This window comes from Helianthus annuus, chromosome 16 (genome assembly GCF_002127325.2).
Source record: "Helianthus annuus cultivar XRQ/B chromosome 16, HanXRQr2.0-SUNRISE, whole genome shotgun sequence".
NCBI classification, from domain to species: Eukaryota; Viridiplantae; Streptophyta; class Magnoliopsida; order Asterales; family Asteraceae; genus Helianthus; species Helianthus annuus.
In genome coordinates, this window is record NC_035448.2 from 122,430,231 (window position 1) to 122,448,123 (window position 17,893).

The following is a 17,893-nucleotide window of genomic DNA, read 5'->3' on the forward strand; positions in this document are numbered from 1 at the left end:
TAATCAGACTTATTACCACCATTGTTGAGCCTACAATTTTCAAGTTTACGATGAAGGTTCTGAAAATTGAAGGAAAAGGAGAACTAAAATATCGATATGGTTGCTGTAAAAGCTCATATTTTACTACGTCAATGATTAATCCAAGTTTGCACTTAAAATCAAGTACTTTACTGATTGTTGAAAAGATTTGCTGGAATCGAAGAAAAGAGAAAAAAAGATGAAATGAGACGTATTATGTTGGAAACTGAGGTTGAAAATTTGAAGCAAAACATTTATATTTGCAAGTAAAACATTTAACATCTCATTAACGCAAATGTAATACTTACAATTAACCAGTTGTAAAAGAAAACTGAAACCAGCTTTTGCATTTGTAAACTTGATAACAACTTCTTGCTTAAACAATGTTCTGATATGATAGAAAAAATGCGGAAATGTTGCATAATTCAATTAGTTTCTGGAATTGGGGAACCGCTGTGTCTAATCATATCAACTATCGCGATAAGTTTATGTTGAAATGCAAGAACGAGTATGAAGATAAGTTAAAGATAAGTCAAGAACAAAGAAGAACACTTGAAGAAAAAGCAAGAACTTGGAAGTATTACCTGATTTGCAGCTGGATCTTGTTTGTTGTCTATGTATTTGTATCAAGTCAATGAACATGCTGTTGTAGACTATTTTTTAGCTATAATGTACTGAAGTTGGTTTGTAATGAATGGAAATGTGTTGACTTTTGTTAATATAGTGACACATCAAAGCTTCATGCAGCCGAGGCCACATTGTTAATTTTAATGAAGCAACGAAGATTGAAGGTGCCAACATAAACTAAATGAATTATGCAACATATCCATATCCCCTTGGTAGTTGTTACCATATCCATTGATGTCCAATTGACGAACACGAATGTGTGAAATGAGATTTATTTAAAAGTAAAAGAAAACTGAAACCAGTTTCTCCTTGATAGCAGAAGTCGTTCGATTTGATGGTTCTGAACACTATATACTCGGAAGTTATTGACGCAGACTCTTGATAATCATTGTGAACTTGAGAACAGGAAGCTCAAACAAACCACCAAACTAGGACATCAACATCAATTGATGTCCAATTGACGAACATGAATGTGTAAAATGGGATTTATTTAAAAATAAAAAGAAAACTGAAACCCGTTTTCCTTTATAGCAGAAGCCAGTTCGATTTGATGGTTCTAAACACTATATAGGCTGCCAGATCGAAACCCAAATGTGTGAATATTAACTCATAAAAAAATTCATATCTATACGGGTCGTATACCATTATACGATCCGTATAAAGATATCGTATACATTGTATACGACCAATGTTTGTTTTAACATGGTGTATACGGGCCATATAAGGTTATACGACCTGTACATTATATTTAATAATATAAAATGACAAAGTCTGCGCCCACAGACTTTGTCAGTTCATTTTATTCTATACGGGCCGTATAACCTTATACAACCCGTATACACCATGTTAAAACAAGATTTTACCATGTGTTAACATTAACACCCTTAAATAAATCCTCTTTATTAATAATCCAAGTACTTGGTTTCAAGTAACAAACTTGGCTTATCACTACTTTTATTGAAATCCACCAACACCCCTTAACTATGATTAAATACAAAAATTTGGGATGTTACACATGTTGTACCAATATATTCGGTATGGTTTTTGATATCCGGTTTTGCTCAAATTTGGTACCGGGCTTTTCGATGCCATTATAAGGATTGTACCAATTTCATCCCTAGTCAACTTTAAACATTTCCCTCAAATATTAATTTGACAAGTTTCTCTTGTGAGTGTTATGTACTGTTCATTTTTACAAGTCTTTAAAGCTTAGTGTATAAGTTTATGAAGTATTCCATTTTCCATATTCCTATTATTTTATTGAATTAATCCCATACGTTAATTTACAAGTTTGTTTTGTGAGTGACATATATTATTCATTTCACAACTCTTTAAAGCTTAGTGTACAAGTTAATGAAGCACCCAATTTTCAATATTCTTATTGTTTACGTTTTGTTCTGTATTTGGTGAGTTAACACTTCGCAACGTGTGTGCGATTCAACGTTGTTACGTCTATCTTTTGTTCGACTTAACGACTCCGTTTCAACACTAATTTATATAATTTATTGTTTAAAGATGATAAAAAGATACCCAATTTAAACATTTAATAAGATTAATAAACGACTTGTCGTTCAAAAATAAAATACGATTAATACAAGACTTATATCAACTTATCTATACCTCACCAACCCCCCTCCCCAAAAAAAAAAAAACCTAACCCCCTATCCCCACATCCCAAAAAACCTAAAAAAAAAAACTCAAAAAAACCTAAACACCCATTTTTTTGGGTGGGTGAGGGGGCGGAAAAGGGGTGAGTGGGTGGGGGGTTTAGGTTTTTAGATGGTGTTAGGTAGGGGTGAGCAAATTTAGGTCCGGACCGAAAATAACCGAGAACCGAACCGAAAATTACCCAACCCGACCGGAACCCAAGTACCTAGGTATTTAGATCGGTTCCAATTTTTCATATAAAATCGGGTCGGGTCGGGTCGGTTCTCGGTTCTTTTCATGGTAAAACCCGACTTTGACCTATGGACCGGAACCGACCCTATATTTAGGGTAGTGAATCGGTTCTGTATTTTATATTTGATCGGTTCTCGGGTCGGGTCGGGTAATGGTCGGGTCGGGTCGGGTTTTTCCTTTTGCTCACCCCTTTAGGTGTTTAGGTTTTTTTTGTGTGTAGTAGGTTTATTTTTAGAAGCTTTTATATACTTCTTATTTTTAGAATTTTAGAAGCTTTTGTATCTGATATAAAACCTAATATTTTTGTGGATGTTTATAGAAACATCTAGATTATGTTTATTTGATGCGTGTTGTTCAGAGAAAAGAAAAAATCAAAATACAGAAATTTGATCTATCGTATTGCCCAAGTCATTTATAGTACAACCCAACAAGCGTAACGTACAACCATGAAGCGGCACATCTTTCTTTATAAAGACTGTATCAGGGTTTCATCATGTGTCACCTAATCGTATTTTCTCTCTCTAGTTTTCGCCGCCTCTCTCTCTCTAGAAATCAACATGGCTCGCAGAAGCTCCGGTGGTAAGTTTCCTCAACGATTACTAATTTTCCAGCTTTCTATTCTATCAATCTTTGTAAATCTGATAATTTTCGATCCATTTAGGAAATATACAGATCTGCGTCACGTTACCATTTCCAATTTTTAGGGTTTTGTTTTTTTTTTCTTTTCACCGAGTATCCGTTTATTTTCCCCGAGGTGTTTGTAAAATGAATGATTTATTTGCGATTTAATCGTAACTAGAATCGTTATTGGTTGTTTATTTATGATTTAGGTTTTGTGAAATTGATGAATGTTTTTGGTTAGGGTTTCGGATCTTGCTTTCTAGTTAATTTGTTGCCAAAAGAATTTTTGAATTGGGATGTAGAGTTGGTAAAAATAAGTAGTTATATAAAAATTTAAGATGAATGAAGCACAATCTGTGAAGCTGCAAACCAATTAATATGCTGGCTTTGATATTAGAGCAATTATTCTGTTAATATTATGTTCTTGCTTGTTGTTTGTTAGGTTCTTTAGTTTTGGTTGTGCCTGTAATGGACTTAAACCGGTACCGGATATATCCGGTACCGGTTCGGTACTGGTATTTTAGTGTAAAAATCTGTAAATACCGGTACCGGACCAGTACCGATAATGTCAAAAATCGGTACCGAATATGTACCGAAAATGTACCCGGTTCAGTAAATTCGGTACCGGTACCTCCCTTATGTATTTGTTACCCTGTGATGTTGTTTGTTAATGCTATGCAATAGTCTTTAAATATATAACAAGTAAAGGGCTTTTAAGTTGTTGAGAATCCAAAGGGGGAAAAGTTAAGTTTAGGAAATAGGGAATGCCGGAATGGCAATATAAGTAAGCTTTTAGAGTATTAGAATCATCAAGTTAGTTTTTCAATCAGCACAAAACTGGTATATGTATCTACTTAAAATGGGTCTTTATTCTCACGCGGGACACTATACTTGTGTATTGTGGCTGTTATGTTACAAAGGTGCCACATTTTATATGTTTTTGTTATATGTGCTCCTTTTGTTTATGTGGTGCGCAGTGCTAACATCTTAAATTGCAGGAAGATCAGCCCGCGCACCAGCTCGTGCTCCAGCACGCAGTGCACCAGCACCAGCGCCAGGTAACGTATTCATGAATTCTACTGGTTATTAGATATCCGTTATATGATCATTATTGCATGCATGTTAGCCATCATGAGTTACATTTTCAATTTTTGTTTTTGTTTTTGTTTCTGCAGTCAACCGTGCTCCTCCTCCCGCCCCTGTTCAGAGTAGCAGTGGTGGATCGATGCTTGGAGGCATTGGTTCAACCATAGCCCAAGGTACTTTTACATATCTACATACACTATTCACTTGTTGCTTAACTATGATCCACTATATGGATATGTTCAATAGCAGCTATAGCGATCACTATAGCGCGCTATGTAGCGAGGCGACCATGTGTCGCTCTTTGGGTCATAGCGACCAATAGCGTGAATAGCGACATTTAGTTTTTTTTAATTGATGTAAGTAGCAATTAGATATAGCTATAAAATAGCTGGATTTATAGGTTTTTGTTAAATATACATGTAAAATAGCATATATACCAAGGTATTCTGATATAATATACATATAAAAATTTTCAAAATTCTTTTTCTAGTGTATTGGTATTTATAAAATAGCGGTCGCTATTTGTCGCTATCGGCTATTCGCTATTAACAACTATGGTTTTATCCCAGTTATAATATTATATTTTATTATGATTTGTAGGTATGGCTTTTGGTACTGGAAGTGCTGTTGCTCACAGGGCTGTGGATGCTATAGTGGGTCCTCGCACAATTCAGCATGAGACAGTTGCTGCTGCGGCTCCTGAAGCCGCTGCCACAAGCAGCTCTTTCTCTGATGCTTGTGGCATGCACTCCAAGGCATTCCAAGATGTATGCATCTTTTTATCTCATTACATGAATGTGATCCTTTATTATCACCCTTTTATAACCTTTTGTCATTTGATGTACCTTTGTTACTTGTGTAGTGCATTAACAGCTCTGGAAGTGACATCAGCAAGTGCCAGTTCTACATGGATATGCTTGCGGAGTGCAGGAGGAGCTCAGGTCTCGCTGTCTGATTAAGCTGTGATCTCACTTTTTTACGGCATGCTGAAACTATTATTGATTCAACTTTTCGGGTATTGGTACCTTCATTGCCTGGATGTTGATGAACTATTTGTTTGTTAGTTCGGGTTATGAACTATGAATACTTTGATGGCCAATAAAAGACAATGATGTTGATGATAATCATCTCCTCAGTTTTCTAGTTGAATATGCTTTGAAATTTGAATCATGCACTTGATAACTTGCATGCAAAAACATATGTTATCATCTCCATATGATGTCTGTTTTGTCCTTTACTTTGTATGATGTTATGTGAAGGTCCATACTTGGTCTTTTTTTATGTGATAATAAAATGTATTTGGGTGTTCTATTGTTGCCGTGCGCCATGATGTTTGTTGGTGATGCCTCTAATCACTTTTAGAGGTTTATGGTGGCCAGTTCCTAAATTCCTGATATTATTTGAAGCATGATACGAAAATAATCATGTTTAACAAATCGGTTGTGGAGAGTTGGGTAACTTTTTTTAAAGATTCAGAACAAAGAAATATAAGTTCTTGTTAAAGGTTGACACATCAATCCATTTGAGTTGATTAAACAGATGGTCTGTGTGGTGTCTCGGTTTTACAGTTTTGGTCAAGTATGAGTTCTTGCGGATTTGGTTCACTTTTTGGACGTGAGTGATGCAAACAGATTCCTCAAATCGACTAGTGTGGTTATGTGCGCAGTGGCGGACTTATAGTGTAAAAATACCACTTAACTCCATTTCCGTAGTGTAAAAATACCCCTCAACTCTGTTTCCGTTATATAAAGGATACCCCTGATCCTAAAAAAAGGACACCTCTAACTTTTTTGGGCTAGTTCCGCCACTGTATGTGCGTATGGTGTCTCGGTTTTATAGTATTGGTCAAGTATGAGTTGTTGCGGATTTGGTCATCGCTTCTTTTTGGACATGAGTGATACAAACAGATTCCTCAAAATTGACTAGTGTGGTTATGTGCGTGACCGGTAAACCGTAAAACAAGTTGGGTGGAATCCAAACGGGTTTACTGATGCTATAGTTCTGAATTAGATAGTTGTTATAATTGATTACTTTAAAAACTAAAAAATCCCAAATCTTGAAAATGTTTTTATTCAAGAAATTTAAGTAACAATCACAGTGTTTGCTCCAATACATCCAGTGACTAAATTGCTTTCTTCATTAGTTATCATTCTCATCAACGTTGAGTACCAAGTCTCGGGTTTGGGTTTGGGTTTCTTGTTCAACTCGTGCTTCTCTTCAAACCAATTGGTCTTCAGTTTATGAGCGGTGCATAATGCTCATGAGAAGGTTTTGTTGCTCAATGGTGGATCAGGAAGGTGTTTGCTTTGTTCTTTGTTGCTCAATGGTTGATAGGGTGGTGTTTTGTGGTAGCCAGAGGTGTTAGGTTGTGGTTGGAGAGTTGACTGGCGGTGTCGGTGGTGGCTAGGGTAGCAGAAAACCAAAAAAACTGAACCAAAACTAAATTTACAGTTCGGTTACGGTTTTGCATTTTATGAAAACTTTTTTTTTTTTTTGAAAGGCTAACTTCATTAACAACGCCGAACCCGCAAACCGGGACGGACAAACCAAAACAGGCTTACATATTTACAAATTAGCATTTTTTAGTGTGCGTTTTATGAAATTAGCATATATTAATTATTAATTTTGTTCTTATGTGTTAAGTATTTATAATAAAAAGAGTAAATTGCCATTTTAGTCCCTGACGTTTGGTCCAAATTGCCATTTTAGTCTAAATAGTTTTTTTTCTCCTCTGGGTCCCTGACTTTTCCGGTTTTTTGCTATTTTGATCACATTGCCTAGCTCAGTCTAAAAATCCGGTTATAACCAGGGGTATTTTTGGCATAATTGTTGTGTAGTGATAACCAGGAGTAGTTTACAACATAATTTATAAATCTCACAATAATTTAATGCCAAAAACACCCTTGATTATAATCTGATTTCTAGACTAAGTTAGACAATGTGATCAAAATGACAAGAAAAAGGAAAAGTCAGGGACCCAGAGGAGAAAAAAAACTATTTGGACTAAATGGCAATTTGAACAAAAACTCAGGGACTAAAATGGCAATTTACTCTAATAAAAACATTAGCATCTTTGTTTATCTTTGACATGATTTATCCATTGCCTACAAAAAATAACAAAATTTAACATGAAAATTAAATGATTTTCAAAGTATTATAAAATAAAATATCTTAATAAAAACTTTGGAGAATAATAAAAATAGATTAGAAAGTTAGGTTTATGTGAACAATATTAATTAAAAAGGTTAAATATAATAACTTAAATGTAAACGTCTAAGAAATATTCTTAAATCTTGGATTATACTTTTCATTTTTGAATCTTATGTAAATTTGTTCCAAAAACCGAACCAAACAAAATCGAACCGTACACACTCCTAGTAGGGGCGGAGAGTTAACAGGAGGTGTTGGGCTGCTGGTGGTGACGGCAAGGGCCAAGGTGGGTTGAGGACTTGATTTTGTTTTAATTATTTACTTTTAAAATACATGGGTGCATTGGTTATTTTTAAATATTTAACACCAAACACTAATGGACTTTCACTCCAAGAACCAATTGTGTTACTCGTTAGCAAATAGTGAGAGCAAGATACATAATTTCTTTTACTTAAGGACCAACTCCGTAAAATAACAGGAATCATTCGTGCAATTAACTTTATTTATTACAACTTATATGCACCCGTTTACAAATAACAACCCGTTTGACTTCTAATAGATAAACGAGTTGCATAAATTATTATGTTCAGGTCACATGATTTTAACTAGGCTTGCGTTATGGTTTATCTCATTGTCTTTAACCATGTTTGGGTTACGGTTGATCACACTGTCTTTAACCATGTTCGGGTTATGGTTGATCACACTGTCTTTAACCATGTTTGGGTTATGGTTGATCTCATAGTGTAGTCTGCCCTTGAGAAAGTTGGTGCACAGTTCCTTCCAAGGCTCTCTATCTGGCTCCATCTCCTCAATGTTAGCCCTGGCTTTCACAGCATATGGCTCCTGCACACAATTATCAACAAAAGCCTTTTTTTTCTTTTTTCTTTTTGTATATTGATATAAAAAATTAAACGAGATGATACGTTACAAATTGTACACCTCGATAAGGTTGCGTTGAAGAAGTTTGTCGATAAGGTGTAGAAGAATATCTTTGGTGTATTCAGGGTGACCTTGGACGCCCATGATGTGATCGCCATACCTAAACACTTCCACTCGAGTCTTATCTGACCATGCCAACACCTCTACCTCGGACGGGAGTTCATGAACCTATTTTGTCGTTGAAAACATTGTTTTGTTATATTTTACGTGAAAACGGATGCTAAAGAAATTAAGAGTATTAATGTACCTCGTCACGATGGCATTCGATCAAGGAGAGTGCAACTGGCATTTCCGAACGAGTGAACATCTTTGTGGATGGTGAGAAGTTGATGGTCCGGATCCCTAAATCCCATCCTGAAAGAGCTCGGCCGACTTTACCTCCCAAGGCGCGAGCCAATATCTGACACGAAGATGATGTTATGTTCTTATATTGCCGAATAGGTGACTAACAAAGATAATTTTATCCAACCATGTGGAATGTGATGTCATCTTGTTAATTAATACATATTTTAGATGAAAAATCTAAATTAATATTGTTGTAATTTTAGAATTAATTTTTACGAAGTCATATGAGTTTAGTATTTGTGTCGTGTGTATATTTTCTAGAAGTCTATAATTAATTGAAAAGTTCGATTTAAAACAGTCATGAGATCCAACTACGATTAATAAATACAAAATTACGGTAAGATGCGGGTTCAACCGCATTAACACACTATGAGATCCGACTACAATTGATTTCTTCAATAACTTTGAAAGTATCTGAAGAGTTGGAAATGTAATCGCTTATTATTTTCTTTCAAAGAACATTTCAAAAATAAAATAAAAAATCAATACGCTCAAATCACATTTAAAAAACTGGCCCCCCAACGCGGAGAATCAATTCTATACGTAAATAAGTTAAACGTGGGATGGAACCTATATCTAACATAAAGCATTTTCATATTTTATTACTTCTTACTTCATAAATTTTTAGTTTTATATTATTATTATTATTATTATTATTATTATTATTATTATTATTATTATTATTATTATTATTATTATTATTATTATTATTATTATTATTATTATTATGACATCATCCGGTTCATAAATCTGGTGCGAGTGGTCCAACTAGTGAACCCGTGAAACAACAAGTTCTGTCTTGTTTGGTTTCAAAAAAAAAAAAAAAAAAATAAAAAATAAAAAAATAGCATCATATTATATGTATCATTACGTCATTAAAGGTTGATCATTAGTCACGTTACCACGACAAAACTAAGAAGAAATGATCAACATTGAAGCAGAATATTGTATTTTATCAAATTGATGATTTAATAATATTTTTTTTTACATAATTCAACCATTTAGAAAAAATAATCTTTAGAATATAGTATTTATATATTTTGCTTTGTTAAGAATTTCTTTTGTACAAAAGACTTGGTTGCTTGCATTTAAGATCAATTGATTAAGCTTACTTGGTGACCAAAGCAAATGCCAAGAATTTTCTTATTCATCGAATCCAATTTGTTGACCAAACTGAGAAGCTCAATGATCCAAGCATCATCACCGTGCGCATCATTACAGCTACCAGTGATCACAAAACCGTCGTAAAGTTGGGTTTGTTGCTCGTCAGGAAAGTTCCCGCTTGCAACATGGAAGACGTCCCAAAGCTCCCCTTCCTCGGCTAGCATTCTCAGGAAAACGCCGAGGTAACCTCCATATTTCTTCTTCACATAATCAGTGTCCTCCGCACACAAAAGAACCGCGAATCTCATTGTCATCACGAAGTCTCGTATCAAATTAGTGGTGATTTTGTCGCTCTATTTATAGAGGAATGTTATTGATTTCTTTGTGACATCTGTTTATAGTGGTACAACAAATATGTGTCGTATCTCCAAAGAGGAACCTTTGTGCATGTCTTTAAAAGTAAAATATAATGGAGAAGACTGACAAAAAAAAAAGATAATATTTGGGTCACATCAAATAGATAAAAGTTGAAGATTCCTAAAAACGTGCAACTTGGACATCCTAGTTTAAGATATTCAATTGGTTAGTATATCATGGAGCCTGGTTTTTATTTTTTAGGCCGAAAGCTGATAATAAAATTGAGCCTCTTTTAGTTTTTTTTTTTTTTTTGCTTTGGATCATATTATTTATACTATATTACTAGCAGAGTTTTTGCGCAATGCAGCGAGGACGACACTTTACATTAGAAATGAGCTTGGTACCTATACAAAAAATCGCAAAATATGAATATATGTGTGGACGCTGGGGGCAAAAGTGAAAGTGCTCTAATTTTAGCGTTATTTTCCTAATTTCGTGAAAATAACGTTAAAAGAGGGGATGGTTAATCATATATCATGTAGGGGCGTTGATAGCCGAAAGACAAGGGGTACACGCACTAATCGGCGTTTGTCTCAATTGCTAAGTGTTATGTGCCTTATGTATAACGCCTCGCTTTTTAGAACTTTCCTTATTTAGAAGTTTGTCTTATATTCTATTTATGGAAACTCGTAATCGTATTTTATTTCCAATTATTGTGATCCAAGGCTTTGATCGTAATAAAACTTGGTCATCTTATATAAATTATACATTTATTATACATACTTGTCCTACATTCAATTTATATATATGTTTGATACACATTCGTTTTACACATAAATTTGTACTTATCTTACGTATAAACAACTGTAAATACGCGTTTTAATACTATTTATACATGTAAATGCTTGTACATGCATTCACGATACTCAATATATGCTTTCATACATGTTTTATACTTAATTTTATGCCAAATACACAAGTTATAGCTTAAAATAATAAGAATATCAAAGTTCAGGGGCCAAAATGAAATAAATCAAACTTGGTGCTGATAAAGTGGGGTTTCACGGGGCGCAATACCCTAAGCCCTGTCTATCGCAACCCATGAAAACCCTTAATCCGCAGAATGTTGTATTTAGCTACGGGATTGGTTTATTTTCACTCATATCTCCCACCTAACTTTATTTAAAACACTCTTAACTCCTAACCTTAATCACCCACTATAAATACAACACTTCTAACACTCATTTTCACTTTCCAAACTCCACAATCACTCTCTAATCCTCTCAAAAACATTCAAATTTCTGATTTTGGGCAGAAAACTTTCAAGTCTTTAAACTGAGTTCTAGCTCACTTCTTCACCCATTGTTTCTTCTTCTATCTTACTTGGATAACCTCTAAGAAGGTTTTCACAAGTTTGAAATGGAAAACTAAGGTGAAACCTCACCACATTTGAGGTCCAAAGTGAGATTTATTTTCTGTTTTTGTTCATGTTTATATAACTTCAATTTCTTTGCTAAAACTTGGTGAAATCTTGTACCCACCAAGCTCACAACTTAGACTATAGTTGTGGGTTTGTGTTGAGGTGATTTCCATCAAGTTATGAGTTCAAAACTCTTTACTTTAAAGTTCATACATGTTATAATCCAAGTGTTGAAAACAATCACGATTCACCATCTTCCATATGGTTGAACTTGTGACTTGTCAAGGTGTGAACCGTGGGAGCTTTGGCTTTCCAACCTAGTTCCACTACCTCACTTGTGAACCTTTTGTATGAACACTCAAGTAGCTTCCTAGTATCAAAGTAACATAACCCCGCCTAGCTTCCGACACTTGGTTAACTCTTTCCATGTCGTGGTGGTTCACCCGGGTTAGGATTTACTTGGCTACTTGAGCATGTGTTAGTTAGTTTTTATTTCTTGTTATTCATGACCCTCCGAATCATCCTTGTGATGATTTGTGTAGCGTGAATCATACAAAGAGGTTAAACCTCCATGCTTGACTTACATGAAAATCTATGAAACTTATGATGGACTTTGCTTAGGATTAATATTATAACTATATAAACATATATATAAATATGAACATGGCTGAATTTATGATGATAATCGAGTCATGGTTATTCGTCATAAACTTAGGCTACTTTATCTACGAATGTCACACCCTCATTTTCCACTATGCGGAGTAACACCATGAGGCGTGCGACTGACCGAATCATGCCACCAATCATATTGAACAAAGAAGATAATTAAGATAAAACTAACATTACTAATACGATTAGTGACATCACATTTAAAGTCTAAAATAAAGTTCAAGTAATTATCGGAAGCATTAAGTACAAAATATCCATTAATAGCTTAAAACATAAGTTTTCAAAATAGGAATCCAACAACGGATTCCAGATGACATTGCGCCCCTTCAAGCTGTGACAACCCTCACTAAACCAGGTATCCGTACGACTTAATTAATGACTAATTACTGCTTAATTACTGTGCTTACTTGAAATTACTGATGAACTGCTACTTGATTTCTGATACATGCATATTCCTGCATCATACTTTACATACCGTCACTACATTATTTACATGCTGAACCTTAGTGACAAACATGATGCACAAAAGCACAGTAGCACTATGAACGGATAACCTATTGAACATGCTGATAAGCCAGCATCAGGCAGATATTGCCTCTAAGGCCTGTATGAGCCAGAAATATTTCACTACACCCATAGTGAGTGTAGGGACACAAGGGTTGTAGAACTGCGTCTCTAGGAATAAGATACGATGACAGGATGTGCCTAGGACATACACTAAGCACAAAACTCAGCACTTTAATTAACAATTCAGCTTTTAGCTAACTAATAAAGTGCCAAAACGTGAGAAAAATATTACTAGACACTTTCCAAAGTGTCAGGAATAAGTTGTGTCACTAAAAATGGTATTAACGACACTCTAAAGCTTTGTTAAGCACTTTAACGGATTACTATCCAACCGAACAACCGGACTATACCCGGGACATGAAAATATTGCCATTAACATTATTGGTCTTTTTCTGAGCCAGTTAGGGTCCCCGAATACCCTAACACCCGCCGTAAAGCACAACGCACTACTAACCGGGTTAAGCACTTAACTAACTTACTTAACCTAACTAATAACCAACTAGTAGTTACAATCCAACCAAACTACCCCCCCCAGAAACCGTCCCCTACTAGGGGGACATACCTTGTCCTCCATAATATTATTTTAATTCTTTTGCTTAGTATCTAAAAGACATAAGAACCATTGGATCTTAATCCTAATTTTGTCTATAAGTAACTAGAGATTGCAACATGAACATAACATTCACCATTCCACAAAAACACTTCCTCTCTCTCTCTAGAAAGCTCACGGCCAAGCACCCCTCTTTCAACCCTCCATCATTCGACTTCCTTCTTCACATTCCAAGTCCATACAAGTATCAAGGATCACGTATAAGGAGTCTTGGTGCAAACGGAAGGCGAAGGACCTCACTCTCTTGCTTTTATCCACCCTATTTGCGTCTAGATTCTTCCCTAGCCTCGAGCTAGTGGTATGTTGCTTAAATCACCTCCTCGAACTATTTTGAAGTGGTTAATATGATGTGTAACGGTTAAAACTCGAAATCTTACAAGTTGATGCTTTAAAGTCTACTAAAAACACTTAAAAAGATGGTTAAAAGCTTATAAGTTGTGTAAATGTGTGACAACTCGAATTTCCACGATTTCTATCTTTGCATTGATCGCACGTTAATTGTTTATTTGTTTACACGGCTGGTTGGATTCACAACTGTACACGTTTGTAATTCGTTAAATTTCATTGTGATTGTATGTTATATAAATGATGTGAGATGTGGATGGATTGTTGATACATGATTAATGTTAATGTATGCTTAATTAAAATAAATAAGATGGAACCTTGCTAAACACCCCCCACTTTCATGAAAACACTTCATGATGAAAACACCTAAGTGTTTTCGTCCAACAGGTGCCCAACGAAAATCAATTGGGCTTTGGCCCAGTAGCTCCTTTCATATTTTTGTTCCTAGTCTTTACGTGATAATTCGAATCGGCAAAAACCCTAACCACCTCTCAGTTACTCTCTCTCGATACCCTTTACACTCGACGGCAAACGTGAGCATTCGAGTTTCATTCACTGATCCGATCGACTTGCTGCTTTCTTTGTATTGGTTAGTATTCAATTGATGTTAGTATTTGTTCCGTTCAGCATGTGCTATCTGTTGGTTATCATATGTTATCTAGAATAGATTCCATTGATTCTGATTTCATGATGCCTGAATGATAATTTTGATCGTGCATTTAATTTGTTGAATGTTGATTTAATCTGCCATGTATACCGTATGAGAATGAATAATGATTTCTGGTCTTTGCTGCAATCATGTTTCTAACTGCAATGGATTTTAGTAGTGGAATGATTTCATGAATTATGTGAACCTTAATATCGATCTATAGTTGTGACAGTTTGTGTATGGAAAATTGTGTATATGCTGCTGATGATAATGATGATTAGATTGCTGTGCGAATCTGATGTGATGAAGATGATAATGGTTGAGGCCAGCGAAAACCCCCACCCTCAACGAAATCACTGCCCAACGAAAACACCCTGGTGTTTTCGCCCAAATGTGTTTTCGACCCAAGAGGGTTTTCGGCCCATATAAGGTATTCGGCCCAATAAGTGTTTTCGCCCATGTTGATTTCGGCCTATGTGATTTCGGCCCAAAGTGTGTTTTCGGCCCAGATGTGTCTTCGGACTAATGTTGTTTTCGTCCAATGGCCTTTATCTGTTAACTTGCTTGATTATTGATTCAGTTGATTAATAACTCTATTAGTTATTAACTCGGTTAGTTGAATTGCTTTGTTAGTTTATTATTCCTGTTAGGTGTGTTAAATCTGTTTAGTTTATTAACTTTGTTAAACATGTTAACCTTATTAAACCAGTTAACCCTGTCAAGCACACTAATGAATAACCACGTTATAGCAAACTTTGAAAGACACTTATGTGAATGTGAAGCACGAATTTGCATGAAGTCGATAAATTGCTTATGTGAGACATGAAGTTAACTGCCAAGCACTATGTGATGTTAGATTTACATGCGGGTCATTACGAATGAAACTGATTGTATATATATATACGTGCGTACTATAGGTTGTGACTGATTAACTGTGAGCGTGTATTTCTTTAGCATACCGAGCAAACCCAAGGTGAGTTCACACTCCTACTAAGGCATGGGATTCCCGGGTCGTGGGAATGGGTTAAAGGTTATCATTGACTAAGAACGTATATATGCTTTTCCTAGACTATCACCTATCATGGTCCTCGGATGTCAGGACGGTTCCGTAGGTTGGGATAACACCTACGTGGTCACATGCCAATTACTGCCTCGGATGTCAGGCACGCACGTAAAACCTACGTGTACGCATTACTTACTTCTATCCTCGGTTATGAAGGATACGTGCGTAAAACCTACGCACACCCCATACGCGCTACTGTTCTCGGACGAAGAACAGGGATAATACGAATAGTCTAGTGGTCACATAACATGGGAAGCCCCCACCTGTATAACTTACTATTGGCCCTGTAGAGCCACCCGTTACTTACTGTTACGCATTTACTTACTGTGAACTCGCTCAACTAGTTTGTTGATCATTCTGTTACATGCCTTGCAGATCGTTAGGTACTTGGAGCTTGCACTGGAAAAGCGGGTCGTTGTGGGCAAGGATCGTGGTTTCTACGTTGAACTATTATGACATTTAAAACTATTAACTATTGTTGGTTTATTTACTATGCTTCCGCTACACTTTGAAACTATGGTTATGTTTTGAACACCTATCGTATTGAATGGATGGTTTACATTTATTTTACTTAATATTAATTACATGTTCAATATGATTGGTGGCTTGATCCTGGTCAGTCACGCTCCCAAGCGGTGATACTCCGCGTGTGGATTTTGGGGGTGTGACAGATTGGTATCAGAGCCATTGGTTATAGAGAACTTGGTTTTAATATGGAAAAACGTTTTTATTAAAACCAGACTATAACCAGAACAGTGCTCTCAACGATCCACAACGACGCTTCGCTCCACGTGCAAGACTCAACTTCCTAGGTAATAAGGTTTATGTTTGTTACCTGCTTGCTAGAACTGCATAGAACTTTGCTCGTAGTATGCTTACATTACTTTGCTCACTACTTGTTATTGCTTGAGAACACTTACGTGCTTACACTCTTCTGTCATCGCACTATTCGCGAACTTTTCTCACTTATGTTGCCTTTGATGTGAAGATCAATGGCCGCACGAATTAACATGACTCAAGCCCAGCTAGAGGCACTCATTGCTGCGGCAGTTGCAGCCGCTCAAGCAGGTAGTATACCCTGCAGTATAGACACTAGGATCTTTAGATCCTACATTAATTCTCGTATTTAACTTTGCCCTATTCGTACACAATAGGTCAACCCGCTCAGCAACAACCTGGGTGCACCTTCAAGAATTTCATGGATTGTCGTCCTAGCTCGTTCAGTGGCACGGAGGGAGCAGTTGGACTCCTCCACTGGTTTGAAAAGCTCGAGTCGGTTTTCGAAATGTGTGAATGCCCTGAGGCTCGCAGGGTGAAGTTTGCCACTGGCACACTTGAAGGGATTGCGCTCACTTGGTGGAACGCGCAAGTGCAGATCTTAGGGTTGGCAGCTGCTAACGCCACACCCTGGAATGATTTCAAAGAACTGATCAAGAGGGAATACTGCACTAGAGAAGACATTCACAAGTTGGAGGACGAGTTGTATAACTTGAAAATGGTTGGTTCGGAAATCGAAGCTTACACCAAGAGATCAAATGAGTTGGCTGTGTTATGTCCAACTATGGTGGACCCTCCATACAAGCGTATTGAGTTGTATCTCAAAGGTTTGGCACCAGAAATACAGAGCCACGTTACCTCGGCTAACCTCAACAACATCCAGGAAATCCAGCGTCTCGCTCATCGCATCACCGATCAGGCAGTGGATCAGAATAAACTGCCTAAGCGCGTCAGCGCTACTGCTACAGTCACTCCTTCAGCTACTTCCGTTACCCTCAGTGACAACAAGAGGAAATGGGAGGGGGATTCAAGCAAAGCATCAGTTTCGGTTCAGTCCCAGAATCAGCAGCGAAAGACTGGCAACTATCAAAGCCCTAACCAGCAGTCGTCAGGTAGCCACAGGCAGGGTGGATATCGCGGAAATCTCCCAAAGTGCAACAACTGCAATAAACACCACAACGGTCAGTGTAACAAGGGTCGTTGTCAAAGATGCCTCAAGATGGGTCACGAGGCCAAAGACTGTAGAAGCCCTCGTCCTGCGAATCAGGATCAGCAGCAGCCACCGGCACAACAGAATCAGCAACAGGGCAACAAGGGGTGCTATAATTGTGGTGCTGAAGGTCACATCAAGAGACACTGCCCTCAGCTAAACAGGAACCAGAACAACAACAACAATCAGGGCAACGGGAACAATAACAACAATAACGGGGGAAACAACAACAACAATGGCAACGAAGCTCGGGGTCGTGCTTTTGTGCTAGGTCGGGGTGACGCAGTGAATGATCCCAATGTGGTTATGGGTAAGTTTCTTCTCGACGATATTTATGTTACTGTCTTATTTGATTCGGGTGCTGATACAAGCTATATGTCATTGAAAATGAGTAAATTATTAAAACGTACACCAACACCCCTAGACACCAAACACGT

General features: G+C 36.7%; 2 protein-coding genes across 2 annotated transcripts; one reads left to right on the forward strand and one right to left on the reverse strand.

Moving 5' to 3' along the window:
- The first annotated feature begins 2,973 nt into the window (after positions 1–2,973).
- Positions 2,974–5,560, forward strand: LOC110915255 (uncharacterized protein C6C3.02c). Its single transcript, XM_022159922.2, has 5 exons — positions 2,974–3,123; positions 4,164–4,223; positions 4,341–4,424; positions 4,852–5,018; positions 5,114–5,560. The coding sequence occupies exons 1-5, from the start codon at positions 3,102–3,104 to the stop codon at positions 5,204–5,206; spliced, it is 426 nt and encodes a 141-aa protein (XP_022015614.1). The 5' UTR covers positions 2,974–3,101; the 3' UTR covers positions 5,207–5,560.
- A 2,308-nt stretch (positions 5,561–7,868) lies between these two features.
- On the reverse strand, positions 7,869–10,161 carry LOC110917519 (gamma-glutamyl peptidase 5). The gene is made up of 4 exons (XM_022162056.2): positions 9,798–10,161; positions 8,588–8,740; positions 8,341–8,508; positions 7,869–8,244 (listed from the first exon to the last, which is right to left on the reverse strand). The coding sequence occupies exons 1-4, from the start codon at positions 10,101–10,103 to the stop codon at positions 7,993–7,995; spliced, it is 879 nt and encodes a 292-aa protein (XP_022017748.1). The 5' UTR covers positions 10,104–10,161; the 3' UTR covers positions 7,869–7,992.
- Positions 10,162–17,893: the final 7,732 nt, after the last annotated feature.

What these genes read in the sequence shown, in the direction of transcription:
- LOC110915255 (XM_022159922.2), top strand. Translation starts at nt 3,102, where the DNA reads ATGGCTCGCAGAAGCTCCGGTG. An exon ending in TGCACCAGCACCAGCGCCAG is followed by an intron (nt 4,224 to 4,340) that starts GTAACGTATTCA and finishes TTGTTTCTGCAG; the next exon opens with TCAACCGTGCTCCTCCTCCC. An exon ending in TGGTTCAACCATAGCCCAAG is followed by an intron (nt 4,425 to 4,851) that starts GTACTTTTACAT and finishes TATGATTTGTAG; the next exon opens with GTATGGCTTTTGGTACTGGA.
- LOC110917519 (XM_022162056.2), bottom strand. Translation starts at nt 10,103, where the DNA reads ATGACAATGAGATTCGCGGTTCTTTTGTGTGCGGAGGACACTGATTAT. An exon ending in GCATTTGCTTTGGTCACCAA is followed by an intron (nt 8,741 to 9,797) that starts GTAAGCTTAATC and finishes TCTTCGTGTCAG; the next exon opens with ATATTGGCTCGCGCCTTGGG. An exon ending in TCGAATGCCATCGTGACGAG is followed by an intron (nt 8,509 to 8,587) that starts GTACATTAATAC and finishes ACGACAAAATAG; the next exon opens with GTTCATGAACTCCCGTCCGA.